The 25,024-nt window shown below is 51.6% G+C and overlaps 1 protein-coding gene across 5 annotated transcripts in view; it reads left to right on the top strand.

The window, feature by feature from the left end:
- Positions 1 to 25,024, top strand: part of Kdm3 (Lysine demethylase 3) — a 187,974-nt gene that overhangs the window by 106,888 nt on the left and 56,062 nt on the right. For all 5 annotated transcript variants that reach the window (XM_076824963.1, XM_076824965.1, XM_076824964.1 and 2 more), the window contains exon 8: positions 427 to 2,557. In XM_076824963.1, the coding sequence (XP_076681078.1) occupies positions 427 to 2,557 (2,131 nt within the window). The remainder of the gene's footprint in view (positions 1 to 426; positions 2,558 to 25,024) is intronic.

Genomic DNA, 25,024 nt, shown 5'->3' on the forward strand with positions numbered 1-25,024 from the left:
CCAGGAGGGTGCCGGAACGGGGAATCTTTTTCAAAGGTTGTCGGATTACGCGGTGCGATGCGCGTTGCACGCGTGTGTCAAAGAGATTACCGAATCCCCTCTGTAATTGCATCTCGCGATAGGCGGCCGGTGACGGTGCAGCGACCGGCGCGACGGCTCGGGCTAATCGACCGACCTTAATCGACAAGGTTGGACAAGGCGACGTCGATAGGCTCCTAGTTAGCGCACAGACTCTATTGGACGCGAGTGCGTCTACACCGTGATCGATATCTATGATTAGACAGCGAGCTCGGCGTTCGCTCTCCGACGTTGTCTTGATCCCGAAGAAAAGATCAACTTGTCTCGCGAACCCAGCTATCGAATTTCCCTTTCCAGTAACGTTCGAACCGGTCAGGTGTCTAACCCGCGTATTCACTTTTGTTTCAGAGAAGAACACTGCGCGCAACAGTCGACGAAGGCGCGTGAGCGAAGGTGCCAGTCGCGAGAGGCTAGAGAAAGACCCAGAGACTGGTCTGTCGACGAGGCAAGAGGATCGAGAGAACAAGGGGCCACCGTCCGGCAAGCCCAGCAATCGGATAGCGCGAACGGTGTTGGAGGAGGCTAACAGCGCGTCCAGCACTGCCTCGAAGCTACGAAAACGCGGCACCGCGGTGAAGAGTCCGGTGGAGAGTCCATCGCAGAGACCGGTGCGACGAAGACCTAGGCCTGGCGGCCAGGAAGTGAAAGCAGAGTCGGAGGATCTCGATCATTCGACGGACGCGGCGAAAGCTTGCGAGAAGGAGGAGCGTCTGGGTAGCAGATCGGAGGAAGAGGACGAAGAGGAGCAGGAACATTGCGACCCTCTGACCAAGAGGCTCAGGACAAGTCCGGTGAGCAGAAAACTCCGGTCCGACAGGAAAGGGAAAGAAACCGCGTCCGAAGGGACCGCGTCGGATCAGGAGGAAACGGAAGAAGAGGAAAGAAAGCGTGGAGGGGCTGAAGGAGAAGCGGAGAAGCTCGAGGAAGACGAGGAAAGTCAGTCGAGAGAACGGGACAGGGAACCGGAACCTCCACCTCCGAAGAAGGTAGACCCAGGAGGCGACACAGTCTCCGAACGGCAACAGATCGGGCTAGACCAGGGGAAGAAGGTTGGAACGGAAGAGCGGAGGAAGAGTAAGGACCAGGTGCTGGTGAATGGCTCGCTTGTCGATGACAAAGCGAGCATCCTCCTCGATGCCGGGGCCGCGCCGCTAAAGTCTGCGGTCAAGCCACCAAAGGCAGAGGGCGTCGAGGAGGAAGAACAGGAGGACCGGGAGGCGGACGAGGAGGAAGAAGAGGAGGAAGCGGAAGAGCAGGACGAGGAAGAAGAGGAGGAGAGGGAAGGGGAGGAGGAGGAAGAGGAGGAGGAGGACCGAGGCTCGCGAAGAACCGAGCTGACCACCGAGCTAGGCACGGAGGATAGCGTAGGCAGCGTAAGCGGCGCCAGGGCTGCGAGCGTCGAATCGGTCGTCGAGCTGCTGGAGTCGAGCAGTCAGGACTCAGGCTCCGTGCTGGAGAGGCTGAGTCCGCTGAGTAGCAGCGGCGGCGGCGGCTCTGGCAGGCAGAGCCTGCTCCTCGAGCAGCAGCGGGAGCAGGAACGAAACCGGCACAACGAGAGCCCCGTCATCCTAGCCGAGAGACTAAACAAGCCGCCACCGCCGGTCGCTGGTCATCATCACCACCACCTCCAGCATCAGTATCACCAGCACCAGCATCACCAACAGCAGCAGCTACCGCACCAGCATCAACACCACCACCATCAACAGCAACGCTACGCCACTAGTAGCCCAGTGATACACCATCACAGCCAACAGCAGCAGCAACAGGCTCAGCAGCAGCAGCAGCAGCAACTTCATCATCATCACCACCAGCAGCATCAAGTAGCGAGTAGCGTACACCCACACCAGCACCAACACCACCAGCATCATCATCAGCTGGCCCCATCGAGCCTCCTCGAGGTGCAACAACAGTCTCACACATCGAGGGTCGGCGATGAGGCCGGCCTCATGGAAGTGGAGGCCGGGGCGGGTATACCTGGAACTGGTGTCCTCTCCGGTGTGTCAGCAGCGGTGGGCATCCGAGGGGTCGGAGCCGCGGCTGGCAGCGCCTCCGCCACCGGTACTTATGGCGACAGCGGTTCCGACAGCGGGGTAAGCTCCCTGAGGAGCGCTGGTTCTGGAGACGAAAGGAGCGGCAGCAGGAGCTCCGCGCTCAGTGTCGACGAGACCATCATCTCCTCGACCCCGGCCGCAGCCGCCACGCCGGCCAGGATCTGGCACGTGCAAAGCGTTCAGCACACGTCTCTATTAATGGCGCATCCCCAGCCACCCCCGCCCACCGCCGGACCAAGTTCCGCAGCCGCTACTGCCACCGCACCCCCCGTTGGCTACCAGAGTCCAGCACCACCAGGACATCATCACCCAGCGGTCGCCTCCGAGATGCTCTGGAGATCGCCCAGGTACCCGCCGCTATCGCACGCGCTCCTTGGACCTGCCCAGCCCAATCCAGAGGAGCTGATCGAGAGGGAGAGGATCCTTCGGTGAGTCACTCTTTCTGCATCTCATTTTGCATGCTCGATACTCGATGGCCAGCAGGTATATTCGTGTCTCAGGGGTTAATCCTCTGAATCGCGTAGGGGAGAGTAGGGTAAAATGGAACGCTTAACTTTGGAGGGTGATAACATTAAATCAGAAGGAAAAAAGACACGAGACATCAACAGCAGTCTTATGCGGACTATACGAGAATCAAATACTTTGTTAAGAAAAATATTTGGCAACAAAGAAAGATGAGATTTACCGGAGGTATTGAAATCTTCACCTTGTCCAAGTGGTAGGGTAAAGCGGAACACCCATATATATATTTTAATATTTTACCAGATAACAACAAAATTACTGAAAATAATCAAATACACATGGATTTTCACATGAATAATGAATATCAACGCGTGCATGGAGAACACATCTGCATTAAATGATTATATTATTTATTACAATTTAAAGTAACAGTTTGATCGAATGAAAGCTGTATTTGATACATCATAATTTTCTATACAGAATCAATTCTCTTGGAAACAAGGATAGTAATTAAAATTTTAATCTACAATCTAAAAATATATATAAAAAAAATTATGTTAAACGATTTTATTTAAAATGCACTGAAAACTAAAAAATAATTGAAGGGTCGGATGCAATAAGGGCTCGAAAATGGGAAAAATTATTATCCAAACGCTAAGAAAGATTGGAAAATTAAATGATGTTAAACTGAATTTTAAAAAATATAGTGTTGTAAAGCTCGTCACGATACACATTTTTCTATTTGCAGTTTGTTTATCCAATTATTACTATTCGAGCTAAAAATTATAACCAAAAAGTTTTTATCGTCAAAAATCATTATTTCTGTAAACATAAATTGCGATAACTTGAGTAAATATTAACGGTAGTTTTCCTAGTTATAAATTTTCATAATCCAAGTTACGAAAAGTGGTCGAAGCTACAACACAATATCGATACTTCGATACTGGAAATTTTTCCAACATTGTTAACCGAAAACGTGTTCACGGGTCTATGGACTATCACGAAATGCTGCGAGGACCGTTTGGTCCCATGTCGCGTGATGAACTCATTCGCAGCTCTTATCCAAGAGAAACATTGAAGTTCCGTTTTACCCACCCGTTCCGCTTTACCCTACACTCCCCTACAACTTCAAATTTTTGCGATTAGCATTGGACGAGTTTATTTGTCCCTTGCCGTCAAATTCGTCGGCCTTAGGTCCAGTTTCGCGTCTAAGAGATCGAATCTCTCGCACCGCCCCTGCTCGAACCCCGTGGCCCCTAAGTTTTTGCACCTTGCGCGCACCTCGCTTCGTTCCGCTCAGGGAACGGAATGCCATCAGGGAAGTGAGCGTAGCGTGCCCGGCAGCTGCGGGCAGCGTTTCTTGCGCGACTCTTTAGCCTTTCGAGCCTCCATTGTTCGATCTCGCGTGTACCCGCGCGCGTTTCCGGGCCCCAGCTGCGAATCATTCGTAACTTCCGTTGCATTATTGCGATATACCAGGCCCGGCGTTGACGATCAAACCAATGACCCGAAACTCGCTGCTTCGCGATATAAATAAGTCGATCCACCTAGGAACGCCGACTCACTCGAGTGTCGGTGAACTTGCCGCGGGGTTGACCTCGTCGAAGGACGGTCATTGAAGTTTCAGCGACGCGCGGAACTGCCGCCACTGGGAGGGAAAGTTGACGCCTCGAAAAAGAAAAAAGATAAATCTGAGGATGGTATTTTTTGCAACGAAACGTCCTCCCACGCCGGGGAGCGAGAGAACCGTCCCCCGAGACAAAGAATCCGGGCTTCCTAAAATATCCGCCGGTGAAGTAACTTTACGACTGCCCGTATTTATTTTGACGGCCGTCGCCGACGCGTGAATCACCGTTTTATCACGAGCGGGGTTGCGAGAAGGCGAAAAAACTGTGACCGAGGGTGGTTGCGTCTGCACGCACCGTCTCGGTTACGCGGCTCCTCCGCGACGTGGGCATTGAACAGCCCCCTTCGCGCGGTTTGTTTGCCCGCGGTAGCCTGAGCGAAAATAAATCGGCCTCGTCCATCTCATGGCCCGCTTTCTCGTCGTTTATTTATCCCCGCGAACATGCCGAACGTTCCGTGAAACAGAGTCGAGGACGACGAGCTCGTTTGATTCGCGGTGAGACGCGGGGCAGTCTGGTCGAGGCGAGCGGTCGGCCGCCGCCGTAAATTCGTTTCATCATGGAAACCGTGTCGCCCGTCCCACGCGCACGCTCTTTTTCGCCGCCTATCATTCGCTTAATGACGACCATCGCGGCCGGTAAATTGCGCGGTGGTTGGTTCGCACAGGTTCTAGTAATCCCAAGCTATCAGAGCGACATTCCATGCGAACTCGGACAGATTTCGGAGTGAGTTTTCGTAGATTGCTGAAATTTTAATATATCGTAGTCTTTACTGATATTTAAACGTGCCTCAAAGGATTTTTCAAGGCCACACAAGGTTAGGAATGAAAGGAAGAAACTCAATCTACTAGAAAGATAGTTCAATATATTTACTTCATTCCTAATCTTTTGTGGCCTTCAAGGTCATAGTATACCATATGGTTGAATTCATATTTGATAATAAAATATACAGCATTCCATTTAAAAAACTAAAAGTCACCCTCGTTTCAAGGAAAATATTGCGAGCACCAAAAATTCAGATACCATATTTTATGTTGGATATAAAAAACAGTAAGAATTTTCCTGCTTCAGTTTTTTTTAAAATACTTACCATTTTCGAGAATCCTGTATGTTTAAATATCACTAAAGACTACAACGTATTGAAATTTCAGCAATCTACGAAAACTTACTCCGAAATCTGTCCGAGTCCGCATGGAATGTCCCAGAGCGACACGTGGGCTCTGGCTCGTGGCTGGAGCCATCCTCCGCGAGCCTCCGCGTTCGATGTCAAGGTTCGATAGCGATTCCTCGTATTTTTCTCCTTGAAGCTGATCGATCGACCCGACGCGACCCGACCCGGTTTCCTTCTCTCGGTGAATCAGGCGAGTTCCCGCTTGCAACACCGTACGCTTCCACGGAACTTTTCGTCCCAGTAAAACGGGCTTCGTGTTACACGGTAGCAACGGTAATTGAACGGCGGTGCTCGTGCCGTATCCTTGAATAATTTTTCCAACGAGATCGCCGAAACACGTAGCTATCCAGGATTGATCGGCCGCGCAACCGAGCCATAGATCCCGGCCGATTGCGGCCCGTATTTTCCGATGTCACGCGAAATCTTCATTAGCCGGCAGATATTCGTGCTGGCCGGCTGAGGGAACGCACCGCTTCCAACCGTATACTTTCCTCGCGGTCTCGTTGCTTTTCGTGCATCATAGATCACGCGCGGACCACCGCGAAACCTCCGCGGCTCGATCTTTATCGCTGGCAGACGATCAATAAAGCCCCGCTTAGAGCCTGCTGGATCCGAGCGTGAAATCCGCGAGATTCCTTGAAACCTAGCCGTCTGTGCGGCAGAGGGTTCTATTCAACGCTATCCTGCTCTATGAAGCGCCTAATTAGAGGTCTGTGGTACACGGTCTATTACGGTTGTGGTGCTCGCTCGGCTTAAGGGGGTATACCCGTTTGAACCCTCGGAAAATGTATACATTTTGTGGATTTTTTTACAAGTCAACGGTTTGATGCAGATTTCCCGTTTTTTAACTATGTTTACATAGTATTATGAACTACTTATAAAAAAAGTTTCAGTTAAAAAACTATTGTTTTTCGGAAGTTACGGATACATGTCCGAAAGTCTCTCGATTTTAGACGGCTAAACGGTGGCCCTAAAAACTCGCGCTACGTTCAACCAATTTACTTCAAATTTTGCATGCAGAATCATAATAAAATTCCACATCATCCAACGAAGGCGATTTTGAAAATTTTGAAAAATAAAGAAATGGTGAGAGATCAAAGGTAAAGTTAAATTTTTCTAAGAGAAAAATCCACCTTTTTCCTTTATAAATAATAAACGGGGAATCGAAATAAAAAAAGCCTTCGTTGGACGATGCGGAATCTTATTATGATTCTGCATGCAAAATTTGAAGTAAATTGGTTGAACGTAGCGCGAGTTTTTAGGGCCACCGTTTAGCCGTCTAAAATCGAGAGACTTTCGGACATGTATCCGTAACTTCCGAAAAACAATAGTTTTTTAACTGAAACTTTTTTTATAAGTAGTTCATAATACTATGTAAACATAGTTAAAAAACGGGAAATCTGCATCAAACCGTTGACTTGTAAAAAAATCCACAAAATGTATACATTTTCCGAGGGTTCAAACGGGTATACCCCCTTAAGCTGTTGCTGCATGTATGTACACCTAACTACACGCAGGAGGCACCTATGCGTCGAACGGTCGCAGATCCATCGGTGTCTGGGGTTTATAGAAAATAGCTTCTCGCGAGTCTCCTAGATCCGTTACCATCAAACTGTGTCACCTAATTCATCCATTTCCGTGACCCTCGTCTGTTCGGCCCGAATCCATCCACGTTCGAAAGCGCTTCGGGGCGCAGTTGCAGCACCGAGCCAAGTGGGCTGCGCGCGTGTTCCGATCGACCAAAGGCTCCTCGGGTGGAGGAGCCCGCGATTTCGGGGCTTTTTCCCTGGAAGGAAGAGGAGCTCGCGGTGCCGCGCTGTTATTCTGCTCCAAATACGTCCAATTACCTCTGGCCTCTTGGCGTAACGAGCGCGATTTAACGCTTATGCAAGCCGCAGTCCCCGGTCGACCTTTCCGTACGCGCTCGCGCTCGTGCTCGGAGAGACAGAGAGGCAATCGGCGCGACTGTGGCAACAGAAACTGGCATTTGGGCACAAGGTCAGGCTCCAGCATCTTTTTTACCTCCCCCGTCCTCCCCTTCTGCTTCTTCTGCCTGTTCTTGTTGCTCGGTTGGAAGACCTCGTCCGAGACCGTTCGCAAACCGGTACGCAAACCGGGAGGGAAAGGACGGCCAGGAATGCTCGGCAGGAAGCTATAAAAATACGCGTAGTTGGCTGACTAGCAAGAAAGAGAGAAGAAAGAGGAAAGAAGGAGCCGCGCTCCCCCTGCTGGCGAGCCGGCAGCCTCGTCAAGGACCGCATCTGCATAGAAATATGGCCAGGCTACTGGCCGCTCGCAGTTTTTCCTAAATTGACCCCCTCTTTTGTCTCTGTCCTCCGTGGACGGCGCGGCGAGGCGGTGCGTGCGGTTCCCGACGCAGAGCCTACGTACGGCACGCCTGAGCTCGGCCGAGCATTGTTTGCGGCCGGGAGGGTTCATTGAGTGGCCCCTTGGCTGGCCTAGTCTCCGTTCTTTTACCTCCGTGACATTTCGTGCGGGCACGTTGCGCAACGAAGTTGGCAGCCGCCGCACGCGTACTTTCTTCTTTCGTTGGTTCGGGTCGAGGTGCCATTGAACACCGCGGATGACCAGTTTATCTCGAGGTTGTCGCGTCATCGTCTCACGACTCGCGGGGGACGCGTTCAAAGGCCGTGTGGGCGAACACGCAGCCAATGATCACCGCTCATTATGCGGTTCACGTGGCACACGTCCATCATTCCCGACAGTTTACACGCTCGTCACGCACATGCGTGCAAAATCCGTCTGCTCTCGGTGTCCCCCCGCTCCCTCGCTCCTTTCTCTCCGCCCGTAATTACCTATCGGCGGTTTGTACCGCGTTCCAAATCCGCGGCAACAGATTACACGCCACCGTGAAAGCAGAGCGCGCGCTGCACACGGTGCACAGTGGCCGAGTTGCGTCTGCGGTCGTCGCGGAATATTCTTCGAATCGGCGACACGGATCGTTACTCTTACGTAATACCCACCGTCCTAGCTCGGGCAACCATTTCCCGAGTAGAATAATTTAAGAGGTCCCCGTGTCTCCAGCTACCGGTCGCCTGAAATTCCGCCTCAGCGACGAGATCCACGGGAAAGAGTAAAGCCGTAAGGTAGAACTTTCGATTAGCTTCGAGCGATTAAAAACTTTCTTATCGCTGTTCGGAAGAAGAATTAACCTTTTACTCGGGGGGGGGGGGGGGAAGAAAGTTTGCGAGGATATCGGCGTTATTAATTATCTAGCGGGGGAGAGACGGTCCGAGGCGACGCGACGGCGCTTGCATAGATCTTGGGAAAGGCGCAGGCTTATCGCCGATTTAAGAAGCCGAGCGCCGCGTGTAAACAATTGGAAAAAGGTCTTCGTTTCGCGCTCCATCGGGCTCTCCCGTGTCGGCAGAAAAATCAACGTTGCGTCAACCGCTTCCTGTTTCCTCCTACGTGTGCTGGCTTTATTCGGGTCACTGACTTAACGAGTGGAATCCAGCCCCGAGACTGCTGTATTCTCGGCTCGAAATCGCGTACACAAATAGCCCGCGGCGTATAATAATGCGCGAGATATAACTCTCTCCTGCTATAATGGAAACGACGTTCCAGCGGCGGCGCGATCCTATCGTATCGGGCATAAATATTTGATTCCGAAACGTTCCCTCGTCTCGGGGCTCCGAAGCGTGCGACAGAGCAATTAAGAATTCTCCACCCATCTCACCTGCTCGATCTTAACGAATTAATTAATTACTTAGTTAGTTGGGTGGGTAGGTAACGAATTGATTAATTAGTAGTAACGCGTATGAAATTCACAACGAAGGATGAATTTGAATGACTGGTGGCGCGCGGGCTTCTGGAAAAAATGGGAAGAACGATATAGTAAAAGGGAAGATGGCGGAAAATAAGAGTGATTTCGGTTTCACGGAAATCCATTGAAAGTTTGGCGGTTGAACGAGCTGCTGGTGATCCACCTGTGACCCAACAGCCACCAAACCCGTTTGTGAAAAGGTCGCAGCAAGTCATCGAGCCACGAAGGGGGACGCCGAAGCGGTCGCTTCTATTTCCTGAGAGGCCATCGCATCGGTAAGATGAGCGCACCTCCCGACTCTTTCTCCTGCTCGCCGAGAGGGAAGAGAGAAGAGGAGGCTTTTCACGAGTGGAAGAACGCGAAACGAGATTTGCGTGGTAGAGAGCCATAAAGCGCGTCACGCACACGTGGTGCACGCGTGCGTGCACACTGCACAGGTTCGTGTCGAGTACGGAGTGGTTCAAGTGCTGGGCCCATTAGCGTGGATCATAAAGGTCCTCAACCTAGTGAGTCACTGCGGGTTAATAATTATACCAGCGAGGACCGTGCTAACCTCCGCTCTTCTCTCTCCCTCTGTCACCGTGTATTCGGAGCGATCCTCGGCAATGGCGTAGACGAGACGAAGCCGTTTCAATTACGCTGCTGAAACAACGGCGACGAGGTGCACGCGTGTGCGTGTAATCGAGATCCATCCTCAGCTTCCGCGGAAGAGACGCAGCAACTCGCCTAGGCCTCCGTGTGGGTGCCTCGTAAGCGCTTAAAGCGAATTCAAGTTGGCCGTTTCGCTCGAAAAATTACTAGTCCAGTGAAATTAGACGGAAATCTGCCCAATCTGCGGAATAATTCCCACCAAGCTAAATTTTGGTATGGGCCTTTATTTTGTCGTTTTAAAAAATATGTCGAAAGTCCCCATCGATCCGACCGTCATAAAAATTTTGCAGTGTTGAAAAAAAAACAGTTTTTCGCGAATATCTCGTTATCTAGCAGTTTTGCGACAAAAATAGTTATTATACAATTTATAGCCTACGAAATTTTCTACAAAAAAGGTCCCTTGAGTTTTTTTCGTAGGAGTAATGAGAACGTCAGCATGTCAGACTCTACCTCCGAGGTGGTGTGGAAATGAGTGTATTATTTCTCACAAGCGAAGATCCTCACCTCGCAAATTCAAAAAATTATAAAACGTTGGGGATAGGCAGAGGTTAATATAAGTGTGTGTTACGCAATTTTTTTGTTTCCTGCCGAAATTCACTCTAAGGAGGTGAAATTGACCCCTGAAAATCGTTTTTTTTTTATTTTGTGTTATAACTCGCGACCCTTAAGAACTGTAAGAACTATAAATTACCAAATGATAGTCCTATTTAAAAGAAGTAACTTTTTCCTGAACACTTTTTTTCTATCTCCTACAGTTCGCGAGTAATAATACAAAATAAAAAAAAAATCAGAGGTCAATTGCACCCTCTTGGAATAAATTTGGGCAGCAAACGAAATTGCGTTGTACTCAGGAGGACTTCCCCTACATATTTACAGAGTTGCATAATTTTTTGAATTTCAGTATTTGGAATCTTCCCTTGTCAAATTGTACGGGGGTTGAAGCTTGGTAACCCGACGTACATGAAAATGGTTACTCCTACGAAAAAAACTCATAGGACCTTTTTTCTAGAGAATTTCCTAGGCTATAAATTGTATAATAACTATTTTTGTCGCAAAACTGCTAGAAAACGAGATATTCGCGAAAAACAGTTTTTCTTTCAACCCTCTGTAAAATTTTTAGCGGCGGTCGGATGGATGGGGACTTTTGACATTTAGCTTGGTGGGATTTATTCCCAAGACAGATCCTAATTTCACTGGACTAACGTCATCTGGTTCGCGCGACTATCGCCCATCACTTACCGCAATGGGGTGCGTGGCGCACGCGATCGTTGTCGCAGGTTGCGTCGCCGTCGACGGCGCCGACGAAGACGACGAAGACGACTTCTCCTGGTACTGCATGTGACGTGACACGGCAGGTGCGTGTCGCCTGAAAACACCCGGCTGGCCAGCGTGCGTCTGATGAATTATATTTAGAAACGACGCGTCCCCTTTCTCTGCCGCGGCTATTAGTCTTTGGGAGCAGAAGGGGTCCCATTTCCAACCCATCGCTCCTACGGAGCGTCTCGAAATCTCGTAATCTCGACCTCGGTCCAGTGCGAATGGCGATCGTTCTCTCCTGCGCGTTATTCTTCCAGAGGTTGTCGAACCGAAAGCGGGGCATCTGCTCGACATTTTTATGCTCGTCCCAGCGAGTTCCGTCGGCGCTGGCCGAAGGACGCCGCCTCGTCGTGCGTTCTCGCATTTATAGCCGCTTTTATTGGCCTTTTTACACGAGACCCAGGATCCGCCTAACAAAGGCGTATAAATATTTATCAACGCGGAACGCGTGCCGCCCAATATTCGCCGGGATGCGTGTCGCTCACACGGCGAACTGTTTTAAACTTTTCGAGCCCGTGTATTCGGGGAATCGGGAACCATTGTGCGACGAAAAAGCAAATACGGATCGAGGTGTGACTGGCTTCGCGTTAAAATATCGCGCCCCGTTTGATACATATATCGCGATAACCGTTATCCAAAACTAAAGCGAACGCAGCAATACGTTTTTTCTTTTAAATATTCTAGCGAATCCTGCACGGCCATATTTCGCGCACCGTCACGGCTCGACAATGATAGATTAATTTTAAAACGGGCCATAAATTGCGGTATTGCCGTCGCTGCCGCTTTTGTTTGAAAATATCGCCACATGTGCTCCAAGCGCCGCGTCGCCCACAGCTTTCGTCATCTGGCGCGTATCTATTTTTCCTCTAAACTGTCAGAGAATTGCCAAGTTATATCGGACTGCAACATTCCGAGCCTCGGATCGCCTCAGCGTCCGCGATTGACCGATTATCGACGGGAGATCGATTAAAAAGGGTACCGTCACGCTCGCGAATCGCCGCAGCCTCGACTCTTCGTTCCGCCTCCGCGAAAAAGAGTAACGACAACGGCGTCGACGACGCGAGCATTTTTTACGACGAAAGTAAAACGGAACGGCTCATAAAACCGTGCGGCCGCAATTCCATCCCTCTTCAGGCCCCGCCCCGAAATCGCATAAACTTTGCAACAAACTTCCTCATCGTGGTCGGCCCTGCGCTGTCCGCGCGCGTTCCCCGGGCAAAGTTAACGAAACGATCGTGTCGCAGGACGCGAAACGTTGTTCAACAGCGACGACCCGCTTTACGACCAGAGGGACTCTGGACTCTCAGGAATTTCTCGACCTCAGAGCCGTCAGGATTATTTCTGTTCGGCGGGTGTTAAACCCGTCTGGCAGCGCGTTCTTTAATTCATAAAGAGCAGGATCGTATGAATTATAACCCGAAACACTCGCTCGTAACATCGGCGTGTCTTGCTTCGTCTTTGAAACTTCCCGAAGCCAAGGATCCCCCGAATCCTCTGAATTTCATCGCGTCCTATATTCGTCCCGGTGCCCCGCGATACGTGCCGCGTTTACGAACGCGAGGTCGGTCTGACCGTAACCTCCTTTCGGCCCCGGAATCGTGGCAAGATGATCAAACTTTTTCGCTAGAACGCCGCCTCTAAAAATACACCGTAGCTTAGCATCGAGGTCGTCACGGACGAACGGGGCCGATCGAACAGTCCTCGCGGGGGATAAAACACTGAGACTGGAGGCAGTTAGTTACGCATCAAGCCGGCCGAGCAGAGTTCCCGTCAATGTCTGACCCGAGGAAATCGTTATCGCTGCAACCGATTCCTCCCGCAACTCCTTCCTGGCCAGTGTCGGTGGTTTGATAAAAATTGTCAGTCGAGGTTCTGGGAAACTCCCCTCTCTATCCGCTTTATCCATCGAGTCCTCAGCGAGAACGACGTTGGAGAGAGGCAGCACTCCGCTCGCAGATTAGACGGTCAATTACAGACGAGTGGGAATCACCGCTGACCGCGATGAATCGTGATCGCGACGAAATGAGAATCGATTCGCGGCTTAACCGGGTCGTGACTGTCATCGCTGAACCGCGTCAACTCGGCAAAAACGGGCGAGAACTCCCGAAGCGTGTCAGGGTTGCGGAGAAAAAAAACAGGGAGGCGAGATAAACTGCACGCCACTAGGACTCCGTTTCGAGATCGCTGATGCGAGACGGTTGTTTACCTTCCGCGGCCAAAAAGCCAAGTGGAATCGCTCTGGATGCTCGCCTAGCGACGGAAACGCTCTTACCGAGTGCTTTGAGCACGCCTACCGGTCTGCTGCTCATTAAAGACGCTGCGTGACGCGCGGAATATCCGCGCCGATACAAACACCGGTCTGTGAAACCGGCGCGGTTAGAAGCTCGGGGCATCCGGCGTTGAACGTAACGTCAGAAACTGGAACAACCAGTTATTCGACTCGGCTCGATTCAACTGGACTGGGACTGGGACTGGTCTCTGCAGACTTTCCTCCTTCCCCCCTCTGTTCTTTGCTCGAATGCTAGCCGCGTCGTGACTGGAACTCGATGAGTGGGTATGTATTCTGGGTTACAGAGACGCGCGGCGCGCGGTGCTCGTCCGCTCCATTCGTAAAGTTCTCCGTTGTCGCCGTAAAGCTCGCCGGTCGACATAATTATTCGCGCGGCACGGCTGTTCCTTGCGGCGATACCACGATCGAGGGAAACGGGTGGCGAGGAGGAGGTGGAGCGAATGCAGAATTCACAGAAGCGCGCGGCCGGCTGGAAAGCTGACGGAAGTTGCCCGGAGAAGCTGGCTCATCCGGCCGTCCTCGGGATCCCTTGCCCTCCCCTTTCAGGGGACGCGCGTTCAGAATCCAGAATTCGTTCGCACAAACGTGTCGAGTTGACGGGGACGGAGGTCGGTGCCTGGCACGTTCCAGCGGAATGCCTGCGCGAGCGTCGGGCCGCGCCGCTTCGTCTTCACCCTGCGGAATACCAAGTGGCGCGTCCTGGGGATCGTGACGCCTTTCGGGGAGGCCCTGCTCACGTTAAAGCGGGATAGCGCGATCACCAAAATTGTCTGGGCGAACGAGGCCTTTCCCTTTTTCCTTCCAACCGATTCTCTCGAGTTCTCTGGCAGCGCTGCAGATCTTGGGGACGTCCCAAATGCGTACCTGGGCCTGAGAAGCACGCTTGCGTTGGAGGTGGAAGTTTCGGTTGGGTAATCGTTGACGGAGAGGACAGGTTCGATGGGATCCGGTTTCTCTTGGCAAAAGTTAGCAAGAAACTACCGTGAGTCATCGATGACCCAGCAGAGCATAGGGGCGAGCGTGGACGGCTCTCCTAAGACCTCTCCGATGTTGCGCGCCTCTACCGCAACGAATTACGGCCCCTGGATACGGTAATTGGTGCGCCGATGCTATCTTTCTGGGGTAAATTAATCTCCAGTCGTGTAACGTCCCGGGCCAATTAACATAACGGCGCTTTATCGCGACGCCTCATCTTTCGCTCGCGAGGAAACGATTTTACGCGGGAAAGTAGGCCCGACGCTTCGAAACACGTTTTCGATTTCGATGAACGAACGGCTGGCTGATTGACGACATCCGAAACTTCTAGATGGGCGTTCGTGTCACTCTTATAATTTCCGCTGCCTGACGTTTCGCGCGCGTTATCTGTGGAAAGATACGGTAGCACTGCCAGCAGGAGATCCGCTGTTGCGATCTGTTTCCATGCGACTTACGGCGATCAGTCGCAGATCCCGTCGACCATGTGTGAGATAATAACACGCACTGATTGCCGCGCGGAATTATCATTGCAAATGTTCGCGGTTTCGAGGCTGCGATCCGTTGGAAAATATCGATCGAGGAAATTCTCGGAGGGTATTCGTAAACATGCATTTAGAGGCGATTAATCGGTGAGCTCTATCTTGGTTACGTGGCTGAAATGGTAGGATGAATAGCAATGATATTTCCTGGAATCTGGAACGGTAGATTTCCGCGAGGGAACGTGAGCGATTCTCGGAGCGCGCTGGAGAATCGAGCGTTGCCGGGCGAGAGTGAAGACCGGGCCCCGGAGGTCAGGCACGGTCCGCTTTCATCGCGCAGCACGAACCTTTGCGGTCTGGCCTCTCTTCCTTTTCTTTCCTTTCCTTTCTCTCGGTCCTGGTCTCCTCCGCCTCTTTTCCTTCCTTGGCCGGCGGATACACGGCGTAGTTATGCGTTACACATACAGCCAGGCTGCATAATACATAATGTCCGAACGTAGGTAGGCGCTACATGGTCAGGTAAATGGGAGCCGAACCTGTCGAACCGGTTTCCCTTCTCCGCCTCCTCCTGCTCCTTTTTCTTCTTCTTCGTCTTCTTCTCCTTCTTCTTCTTCTTCTTTTTCGTCTTCTTGTTTTACCTCGACAGACCGTACGTACCCGTTGGTCTTCCCTCCACCTTCCGTGCCGCCTCCTCTCCGCGATAGACCATCGCCATCGGCATCGACCATCAGCCTCTACCCACGGTGCCCTGCTGGCGATGGCCACTCGATTCTCCCCGTTTCAAGCTCGCAGTCTAGACTCGCCGCGACGGCTCCCGATCGTTTCGACTCTCCTCTCGGACCACCTACCAGCTTTGAGACATCCAATCTTTCGCATTTCGGAGCTCTATGCGTCCCTACAAGGGCAGGTCACGGCCAGCCACCTTGTGAAACGGAATGGTCTCCCCGTCGAAAAGAAGAGTTTCGCGTTAGTTACCTAGCGTAACATCTGTCCCACTTATACCATGTACGAGTGCGCGCATACGTACCTACCCACTCTCAGTCGTCACAGCTAAATCCGTACGGCATTCACACGCGATGCTTGCATCTACCGATGCTGGCACCGTGATAACGAACAGGTTATTACTTTTTTTCAACCGGTCGAACTGGCTCGAGACGCGCGTTCGTCACGAGTCGCAGCAGGTCCGAGACATCTCTGGCTGTTACGTTTCCCCCTCTGCCTGACCTGGGAACGTGCAGCAGGCAAGGGAGACTGCGAGGGGCCAGAGGGATCTCCTCAGATCGCACAAACCTGACGCCGGTGCCGGGAAATTTCGAGGATATTGCCTGTAATTTGGGCGGAATCGGGGCTCGGTTATTGTTGGGAACGAGACTCCGATCTCCTCGCACGATACTTCCATCTTCTCAGAAGCATTAGGGGCATCCTAGAGGCTGTATGCTGGCGGAGCAATTGATTGGCGGTCTCGGAGCGAGACCAACTAGGTAAACGAGTTTCGTCTAATCACGTGAAATATCGTTGACCTCCAGGCAGACCCAGATCGCTGGTAAACTCGATATGGTATCGCGTATAAAAGTCGGCGTGACTCATCGCGAATTACATTGCTCGCGCGTACAGCGGAGGAAACGTGTAATAGAAGTGAAACTGCTATTACGTGAGAAAATATGGAGGGGCAGCCAGGGCGGATTAACGCCGTTTCCCTCTTGCCTCGCGTTAATTACCCCACCTGTCCGAGTAACTTTCTACAGGTAGTTCGGTGCGTTTGACAGCTCCCGACCAGCCGGCAGCGCATAAAGACTCTGTAAATTTCGATTATAGGTATATACCCTGTAATCCTATTCTGTGCCGCTCCCGTTAGCTAACAGAGAGCTTCCAGCTTCGATTCCCCTTCTAGGTCGACGTCGATCATTTAAAGTTTAAGGGGACTCGCATTTTGGGTAATTACGCGCGAGTATGCGCCCTGCAGGGACATTCCACGCGAACTCGGACAGACTTCGGAGTAAGTTTTCGTAGATTGCTGAAATTTCGACCAGTCGAGCCAACTCGAGGCAATTTTTACAGGGCCAATTTTAAAATCTCCATATTTTTTAAAATTTCTCCATCAAGGGAAAAGATAGAACTACATTCTCCTTTTTTTTTTACATTTTTAAAATCGCGCCCGATGTTGAAAACCTACATTTGTTTAAAATAATTGCACAGAAATGGTTCAAATTTATTTTTTTTTTAAACTGAATTAATTTTTTCTTAAAACTTCAATGTCTTCTCTATAAGCATCGTAAAGCTCATCTCCATTCGTTCACTGCTTCCATAGCTGTAATGTATTGAAAAAAAGTTAGCACTTAACTTCAAACAGCTGTGAAATCGACATTTTTGAAAGTTTCAAAAAATCCTTCGAGGTACGTTTAAATATTACTAAAGACTATAATATATTCAAATTTCAGCACTCTACGAAAACTTACTATATTTATCTAATGCATTATATATCAGGCAGAGTAGAATCATCGTGGAGCATGATGGAATTAGTCCATCGTGTTCACTGACCGAGCTTCCACTTCCAGTTCCTCTACCTTGCTGGAAGAAATCCGTCGCCCCTGAGGCCTCTGTTCTTCTTGTGCCCCGTGCAGCTTGCTCGTCGACCCCCTTTTTCGCTCGCAGCGAACAAAGCGTGCAAAACTTGCGTGCACGTGTGCCGTCCTACGACGTTTCCTCTCCTTTGTGCACCAACGCTCCTTATTCGGCCTTCCGTCCCCTTCTGCCCTCAACCCTTGCGCACCGTCCCGTTCGCGCGCCCTTCCTCGCTGCTTCGCTTCTTCTCCCTCCCTTTGGTCCCTCGATCCTCCGCAGCAGACCGCTGTTCGGATTTCGTGGCTCTTCCTCTTTCATCTCTGCTCGGTGGAAGCCAAGGAGCGTGACCCACATCGATCTCTATGCGAGCGTTCGCCGAGTTCCTCAACGTCTGAAAAGCGCACGAACGGTGGACGAAGCAGAGCGACCGAAAAGATGCAATTATGTGCTCGTTGCAGGCTTCCCTCGGAGCCACCGATCACGCGAGCCTCGGGGCACCGAGTCAGACCCTTATCGTCCTGCTCTTAACAAGCATCGTACGTACGTGTCCCCGCGAGGAGGGGCTCTCGTTACACCAGCTTCTGCGGGCGGACGCCAACGGACAACTGTTTACACGTGGATTTTTATCGCCTCGCTCGGGCATCTGGAATCTACACTTCGCGGAGGACGAAGGCGATTTCGATAGCCGGACAACGTGTTTACGTCGCCACTATTCCAGAGGAATTTCACTGGATGCCGTCGCCGTCGCTGTGTCCGAATTCCATGCTAGTTACTCGAGCGTCGCACGAGCTTGTCCTCGTGATCCTCGAGTCTCTTTCAGCCGTTTCTATTGTTCTGGCCGTTGACCGTGACAGACCCTCGTCTTCTCCCCTTTCCTCCTACCCGCTACTCCTTTCGAATCACTCGTAGTCTGCCCGCAGCACTTGGTGCCCAGCAAAAGCATTCGACTCGACTTTTCTCCCCGGTTCTCGCATTCGGACAATTCGCTGGTCCACCATTTTTTTTCCCCAGCGATTCGACGATCCGACATCGCAAACGGCCCCGGAGCACTTCGGCAACGGGCGGGCGAATTTAATTACGCGGGGGAAATTTTGCGGCGGTAATTGGAATTGGGATTCCAAGCGCGGGTTAATTAACGCGGCGGTGTCGTGTGTCAACTCTTCGATTCGGCTTCCCTTCTTTTCGTTTATCTACACTGGCGCTTCGCTACGGGAAATGGGAATGACGTTGATGCGTGGAATCGATTCGCCGCTAGTTCGTTAACGCATTCCCGGCGAGCAGGCTTTAATCTCGTCTGCCTGATCATCAGGCTAATGGTTCACAGATTTCCGTCTGAACCTAGCACGATTCGTTCGCGATAAACTCGAGGCAGCTTGCCCGGCCGCGTGATTTACGGTCGAAATAAACGCGATCCGCTGACCCCTTTAGGAGAATACCGGCCAGATTCCCAGGCAACCACTTTCCAGGCGTCATCCCGGAGTCGATACGTACATACTTGGCGCGATGTCGTTAATTTAACGGGCAGGGTAATCTGCGACGGTGTAGCTACTTAATCGAAGGCCACCCTCCGAGATTTACGGTGGGGGCTGTCGTGACCCGGCCTCGTTTCCTCGCAAAGGTCAGTTTATGGTCCCAAGTACTGGAGGCCCCCGCCCCGGGTCGATTACCCTATCGATGAACCGTTCCTTCCATTAGCATTCCCTGTCTCCCTGATTTATCGCCCTGTCGCCTCGCGCCGCCGATTCCCTGGGGAAAAGATAAAGGGTGCCAGAGGATCCATCTCGTGAGATAATTACGCGGGCGTTTCCGCGGAGCTTCTTCGAGAACACTCTACGAATCGCGAGGGAGGAACGTGTTCTGCTCGAGGTACCCACGAGGCGGGAGCCAGTTCACGGCGGGGATAAGTTGCTGCTCGCTGCTCGGCGGCAAGGAAGTTTGAAGGTCGTCGCGAACTTTATGCACTCGGTCCATTTGATTTCGGAGTAGCTGCCTCGTGTTCCAGTTGACCCTGCTGTCGGAGGAGGAAAGTTTTTCAGCGGTCCTCGCCGCCCGTGCGTGTCTCTGCGCGCATGTGGAGGATCTCCCGTCTCTCGTTTCGCTTCGAAATAGACGCTCACGGTCCAAAGATACCGAGACGACCGCGATAAAAAACTGGTCCTGAGTCACCGAGCCCGGCATACGGCGCGGCGGGCAAACAGAGACGGAGAGGAAGCTGCTGGATCGCAGATCGAGACAGAGAGAAAGGTAGAAGCGGACCGCAGCTTGTAAATGTTGCGTGCGTGTGTTGCTGTTCCGCTCCGATCGTTGCTTGCGCAACTAACCGCCGCCGCTATCCACCCCCCTGGCGCACACAAATCTCGTTCTATAATAGAATCGCATAAACTGCTCCCAGAAAGCATCAACCACCCAGAGGGTCCGATCGTTGGCGCTCGTAAAAACTCATTTGCCAGCCGTTTCTGTCTCCCCGTGCGCTAGGAATAGCGTAAAAAACGCGGGCCCGTGGTCTAATCTTTTCCCGCGACATTCGTACGATTTCCTCCAACCGTCGTCGATCAGTGAAACATCCCCAATACGCGTAGATGCTTCACAGATGGAGATATCTTGTATCGACCGTACCCCAGTTTGGCATAATTTTTCGATAGGACTTTTCGTAACCGATCCGCTGACGGACAGATCCAGGCTGCCGGTCGCGTTACCCGATTCTCGGTCGTGCGAAACAAGGGAGATAAAGAAGCCTAGATCAGGTTCCCAGACGCATCTGTTGAGGGTAGCAGGTAGTCGTGACCGTCGCCGAAGGAAGTTGCACGGGGGTGTGTAGAGGAGGGCGAAGGGAAGAAGGGGAGAAAGGACAAGGGAGAAGGAAGAGAAACGATCGTATGTATACAGACACGTGGGCAGCCTCTCCACCCTCGTCCCTGGAATGTATCTCGCGATCCCGTCAAACACGTTGGGGCTCTGAAACCTTCGTCCCGTCCCCACCGTCCTCTCCGTGCTTGTCTGCACCCCCAGGTTCCAGGCATCGTGTCCTGGCACCCTTCGTTGTCCCATTGTGTACACAGCTTCGTCGTCGCAGCCGGCACAGCTGGTCGGTGCGCCGCTATCGGGACATTCCATGCGAACTCGGGCAGAATTCGGAGTAAGTTTTCGTGGATTGCTGAAATTTCAATATGTTGTAGTCTTTAGTGGTATTTAAACGTACCTCGAAGGATTTTTCGAAATTTTGAAAAATGACGATTTTACAGCTGTTTGAAGTTAAGGGCTAACTTTTTTTCAATACGTTATAGCTATGGAAGTAGTAAACGGATGGGGATGAGCTTTACGGTGCTAATAGAGAAGATATTAAAGTTTTAAGAAAAAATTATTTCAGTTTGAAAAAAATTTAAACCATTTTTGTGCAATTATTTTAAACAAATGCATGAAAGGAAGAAACTCAATCTACTAGATAGATAGTTCAATATATTTACTTCATTCCTAACCTTGTGTGGCCTCGAAGGTCATAGTGCACCATATGGTTAAATTTGTCTTGACAGTCGCTTTCGTATTTGGTAATCAAATATATAGCGTTCCATTTAAAAAACTAAAAGTCACCCTCGTTTCGAGGAACATAAGCGAACACCAAAAATTCAGATTCATTAAATTTTTTTTTTAAACTGAAATAATTTTTTCTTAAAACTTCAGTGTCTTCTCTATAAGCACCGTAAAGCTCATCTCCATCGATTTACTACTTCCATAGCTATAATGTATTGAAAAAACGTTATCACTTAACTTCAAACAGCTGTGAAATCGACATTTTTCAAAATTTTGAAAAATCCTTTGAGGCGCGTTTAAATATCACTAAAGACTACAACATATTCAAATTTTAGCAATCTACCAAAAGTTACTCCGAAATATGTCCTAGTTTGCATGGAATTTCTCTTTCGCTCGCAATTTTAACAGTGTCGCGTTGCTCCGATACTCGCGCGAGGAGACATTTAATAGTTTCCTCCCCCTCGGGGGAAACTGGCGGAGGGATTAAAGGTCTCCATCCTCCGGATCGATTGGAGAAGAAGCGTTACCGGGAGACGGAAAACGTGGAAATTGGAGAAAAGCTGAAACGGGCCTCCGCTCAGCGAGATTCCCCAGTTGTTTTATAAGGCTCGTCGTTTTCACTGGTTTATCGGCGGTGGTGTCTGCTTGCGGAAACAGCTGCCGTTATCGGGCGTATACTTTGGAATGTCTCGCGCCACTCGATATACGACGTCGATAATGACACAAACAACGGTCGTGCCGGCGTGCCTTCCGCGAGCTTTACAGCCGGCCTTTAACGTAACTTTACAGCTGGTCGCGCGGCTATGTATGCCGAGGCTCCGTCCAACGGCTTCCTGCTTTTACCTCTTCTTTTATCGTGCATCGCTCGTAATGAAAACCCTCGTCCTTGGTATTAAAATGCACCGTTTATTTTTAGACGCGCGGTAAGCCCCGAGATAACCATTACGAGCGAAAGCTCTTTCTCGTCCGGAGCTTCCGTTCTCCTATGCCCCGCGAAATCTGTCTTCCCCGGAATCACTATCGCGTTTCGCATGCTTAATTTAATGGTCGCGTGCAGCCGGCCGAAATCACTAGGCGCCCGATTAATCGGCACCGCAAATGCACCGCTGACAGCTCATACGGGCGCCAGCATCATCGCTTCGTTCACCGTACGTGATACGGTTCGCCACTTATCTCCGCTTCTGAGAAAACAATTTTTTCCTCTCCCGGCGCTGATTAAGCGGACAGGATGTGGGCCAAAGGTCGCGCGAGCTTGGCCACGATAATACGAAAAGTGGAACGAATCTTCCGACGATCGTTGACAACTCCCACACTCTCGCCCCCAAACAGGTCGCCAAGTATGTATTCCGAGGATTTTCTTAGCCGAATTCAACTTGCAGCTCGCCTCTCTTCGACGAATCGACGCGCAGTCGACGCTGGACCGTCGTCGATAGCTTCTTTTTAGGCGGCTCTCGGCGGAAAGCAAACGAGATCGGCCGTCGTGCTGTTTCAGTCGATTATCGGCGCTCTGGCGACACAGTTTGCCGTCGTACGAGCGTGTTGTAATTAGAGATAATGAAAGGCGACGTGGATGGATGGCGAACAAATCGGCCGACAATCCGAGCAAAGGGCACTGCGCGATACTCTCTCTGTCCAGCAAACACACGCGATAGCCTGTGAAATTTCTGCCGCGAAACATCGATCGATACCCCTTCAATTACGCGCTCAGTTCCATTTAGCCTCGCCAGACGTATCGGTCCAATTATAATATATCGAGCCACTTGTCTGGGACGACCTTTTGATTCCCGAGCCCATTTTCTTATTAGCTACAGCGTGATTTTAATGATCGGAGCCGGTCGCGATAGTGACACCTAGGAGCTCGGCGATCGTATAATAGAACAAGGTACATGTTCCTCGGGAGTTCGGAACCGCGCTGGTTGGGTAATTGTTTTGCTGGTTGCGTAACTCGGTTCGATTAAACGATACGTGCGAGTGGTTGACGGGCGCGTAACACAGCGAGTATTACCCTTTAACAGCTCGATAAATTGCGCCATTATCGTGCATGCTCTCGCATCTGCGTCTCTGGACGAGGGAGGGTCGGCTCGAATCGAGTTTCATTCAAGCCCCCACGACTCTGCGACACGTTTCCACGGAGCGGTTACAGTTACCAGCCTCTTCCTCCGTTGATTTTCTCTGCTCTGCCGCGCGGCCACCGGCGATAGCATCCGCGGGATAATCAGTTCACGGGATAGGTATTCAAATTGAACCTGTTGGATGGAGAAAAAAGCGCGAGGCCGTTTTTCACTGGCTGAACCAGTGGGACTGGTTCTGGGGCCAGGACTCGTCGAGAACCCGTTCCTCGGCCAGTCGCCGTCGCCGTTGCTGTCGATGACAGGTCTTACTGGTTTTCACGCCGGCTCGTAATTTTCCGTCATCGCCCTGACTGCGCGCAGGGGAGCGAGGCTCGCTGGGGATCTGATCGATCGGATTCCAAGGCTTTATATCGCGATCGAGGGAAGGGAAACACGCCCAAGTCCGCGGGAATCCCAAGCAAGCATTCCCGTGCTGGCGCGGAGGACCGTGAAAACTCGCGGAGACGAGGGCTAGGAAGAAGGGTGGAAGTGGAAAATCCGAAGAAGGCGGTGGGTGGGCAACAGCCGCTCGATCAACGAGAAAAGGTTCGCGGGTAAAAGTGGGAGCTTCTTTTCGCATCTCGCCCCGGCACCTCTGCGCCGAGCCGATAAAACCTATATCTCTCGGGTTACTCGAATATTACGCTTTCACCCAGCTACGCTTCCTGTATGTGTGCGCGCGCGCGTGTGGTTTGCCGTGGTTGGGTGAAAAAGATCGCTGGGTTGAAGGCGCCGGTCCTCTGGGAGGATCTGGGTCGTTGCCTGTTATCCTAACGGTATATACGAGAGAAGCTACGGGAGAGGACGGGCTCTTGCCTCGCCTCCGTGTACGTACGCGCACAGGGGCCGTCGTGGATGCGTGCCACTTGATACCAATACAGAGAGATCGCTCGCCTCAGGAAACAAACGCCTTCTCCGCGCTGCACTCGCGCCCGCTCGGAACGACTCATCGATGGCCGGCGGACGCGCGTGTACTTGTATACGTGCCGAGGGAAAGGAAACTCTGAGCAAGAAACGAGATTCTGCCGTCTCTCCGACGATTCCTATCTAACGACCCGGGGACAGATATAGCCGGCTGAATAATTTATGTCGGCGCTGGAAACCGCGGACGTGGTCGCGTTTGTTTGCAAATGTGGAAAAGGAAGATATTTAAATGGCGGGCCGGCCGGGCCGTTTGCTACCAATCTCGTTTAAATTCACCTGCGTGCCCTCGCGCGACTGCCTCCGCTCCGCACGGCTCCGCACAGATCGATCAGCGGACCTTCGTGGAAATTGTTCCACCGTGTCCGGACGCCGAACACTTTTGCTCTAGCGCTGGCGTGCGACGACCCGACCCGACCCGACCCGACATCTCCCCGCTGATCGTTACCCCGACACTGCCGCAGGCCGCGAATCGTTCGCAGCTGTCTTTGAACGTCACTTACCATCGATTGCCATCGTGTATAATACATCGCACAAAGGGAGCTAAGTAGGTCGGGTGGTTTCCTCAACCACCTAACAGAGCACGGTCTTCCATGGCCGTTCGAGGAGTCGCTAGCCTCCCCCGACCTTCGCTCGTCGTTACTCCGTTACTGCGTTCTTCCACCCTTCCATCGGCGGGCGCGTCTCTTTCGTGGACCCATACCGTTGACCTTCTCCAGAAAACACTCTTGCCTTCACTCTTGCTCGCTGGGTCGGTTCACGCATTATTTTCTCCCTCCGTTCGGCGAGCTTTGCCTCTGCGTACCCCACTGTGACGCGGCTGAATGCCGTACGAGCTTTTATAAACGCGCTCGCGTGCCCGTGCACACATGCATCGCGGCGGGTGCGAGTCCCGGGGAGAGCGCTTAAATGCGCTCCGGAGCGTGCAGACGCGCATGCGTGCTCCTCTTTCGAGTCGAGGACCTGCTCTCCCGGCATCGCTCTCTCTCTCTCTTCTCCTCCCGGACGATGCAGCT

Source organism: Andrena cerasifolii, chromosome 13 (genome assembly GCF_050908995.1).
Source record: "Andrena cerasifolii isolate SP2316 chromosome 13, iyAndCera1_principal, whole genome shotgun sequence".
Classification (NCBI taxonomy): domain Eukaryota; kingdom Metazoa; phylum Arthropoda; class Insecta; order Hymenoptera; family Andrenidae; genus Andrena; species Andrena cerasifolii.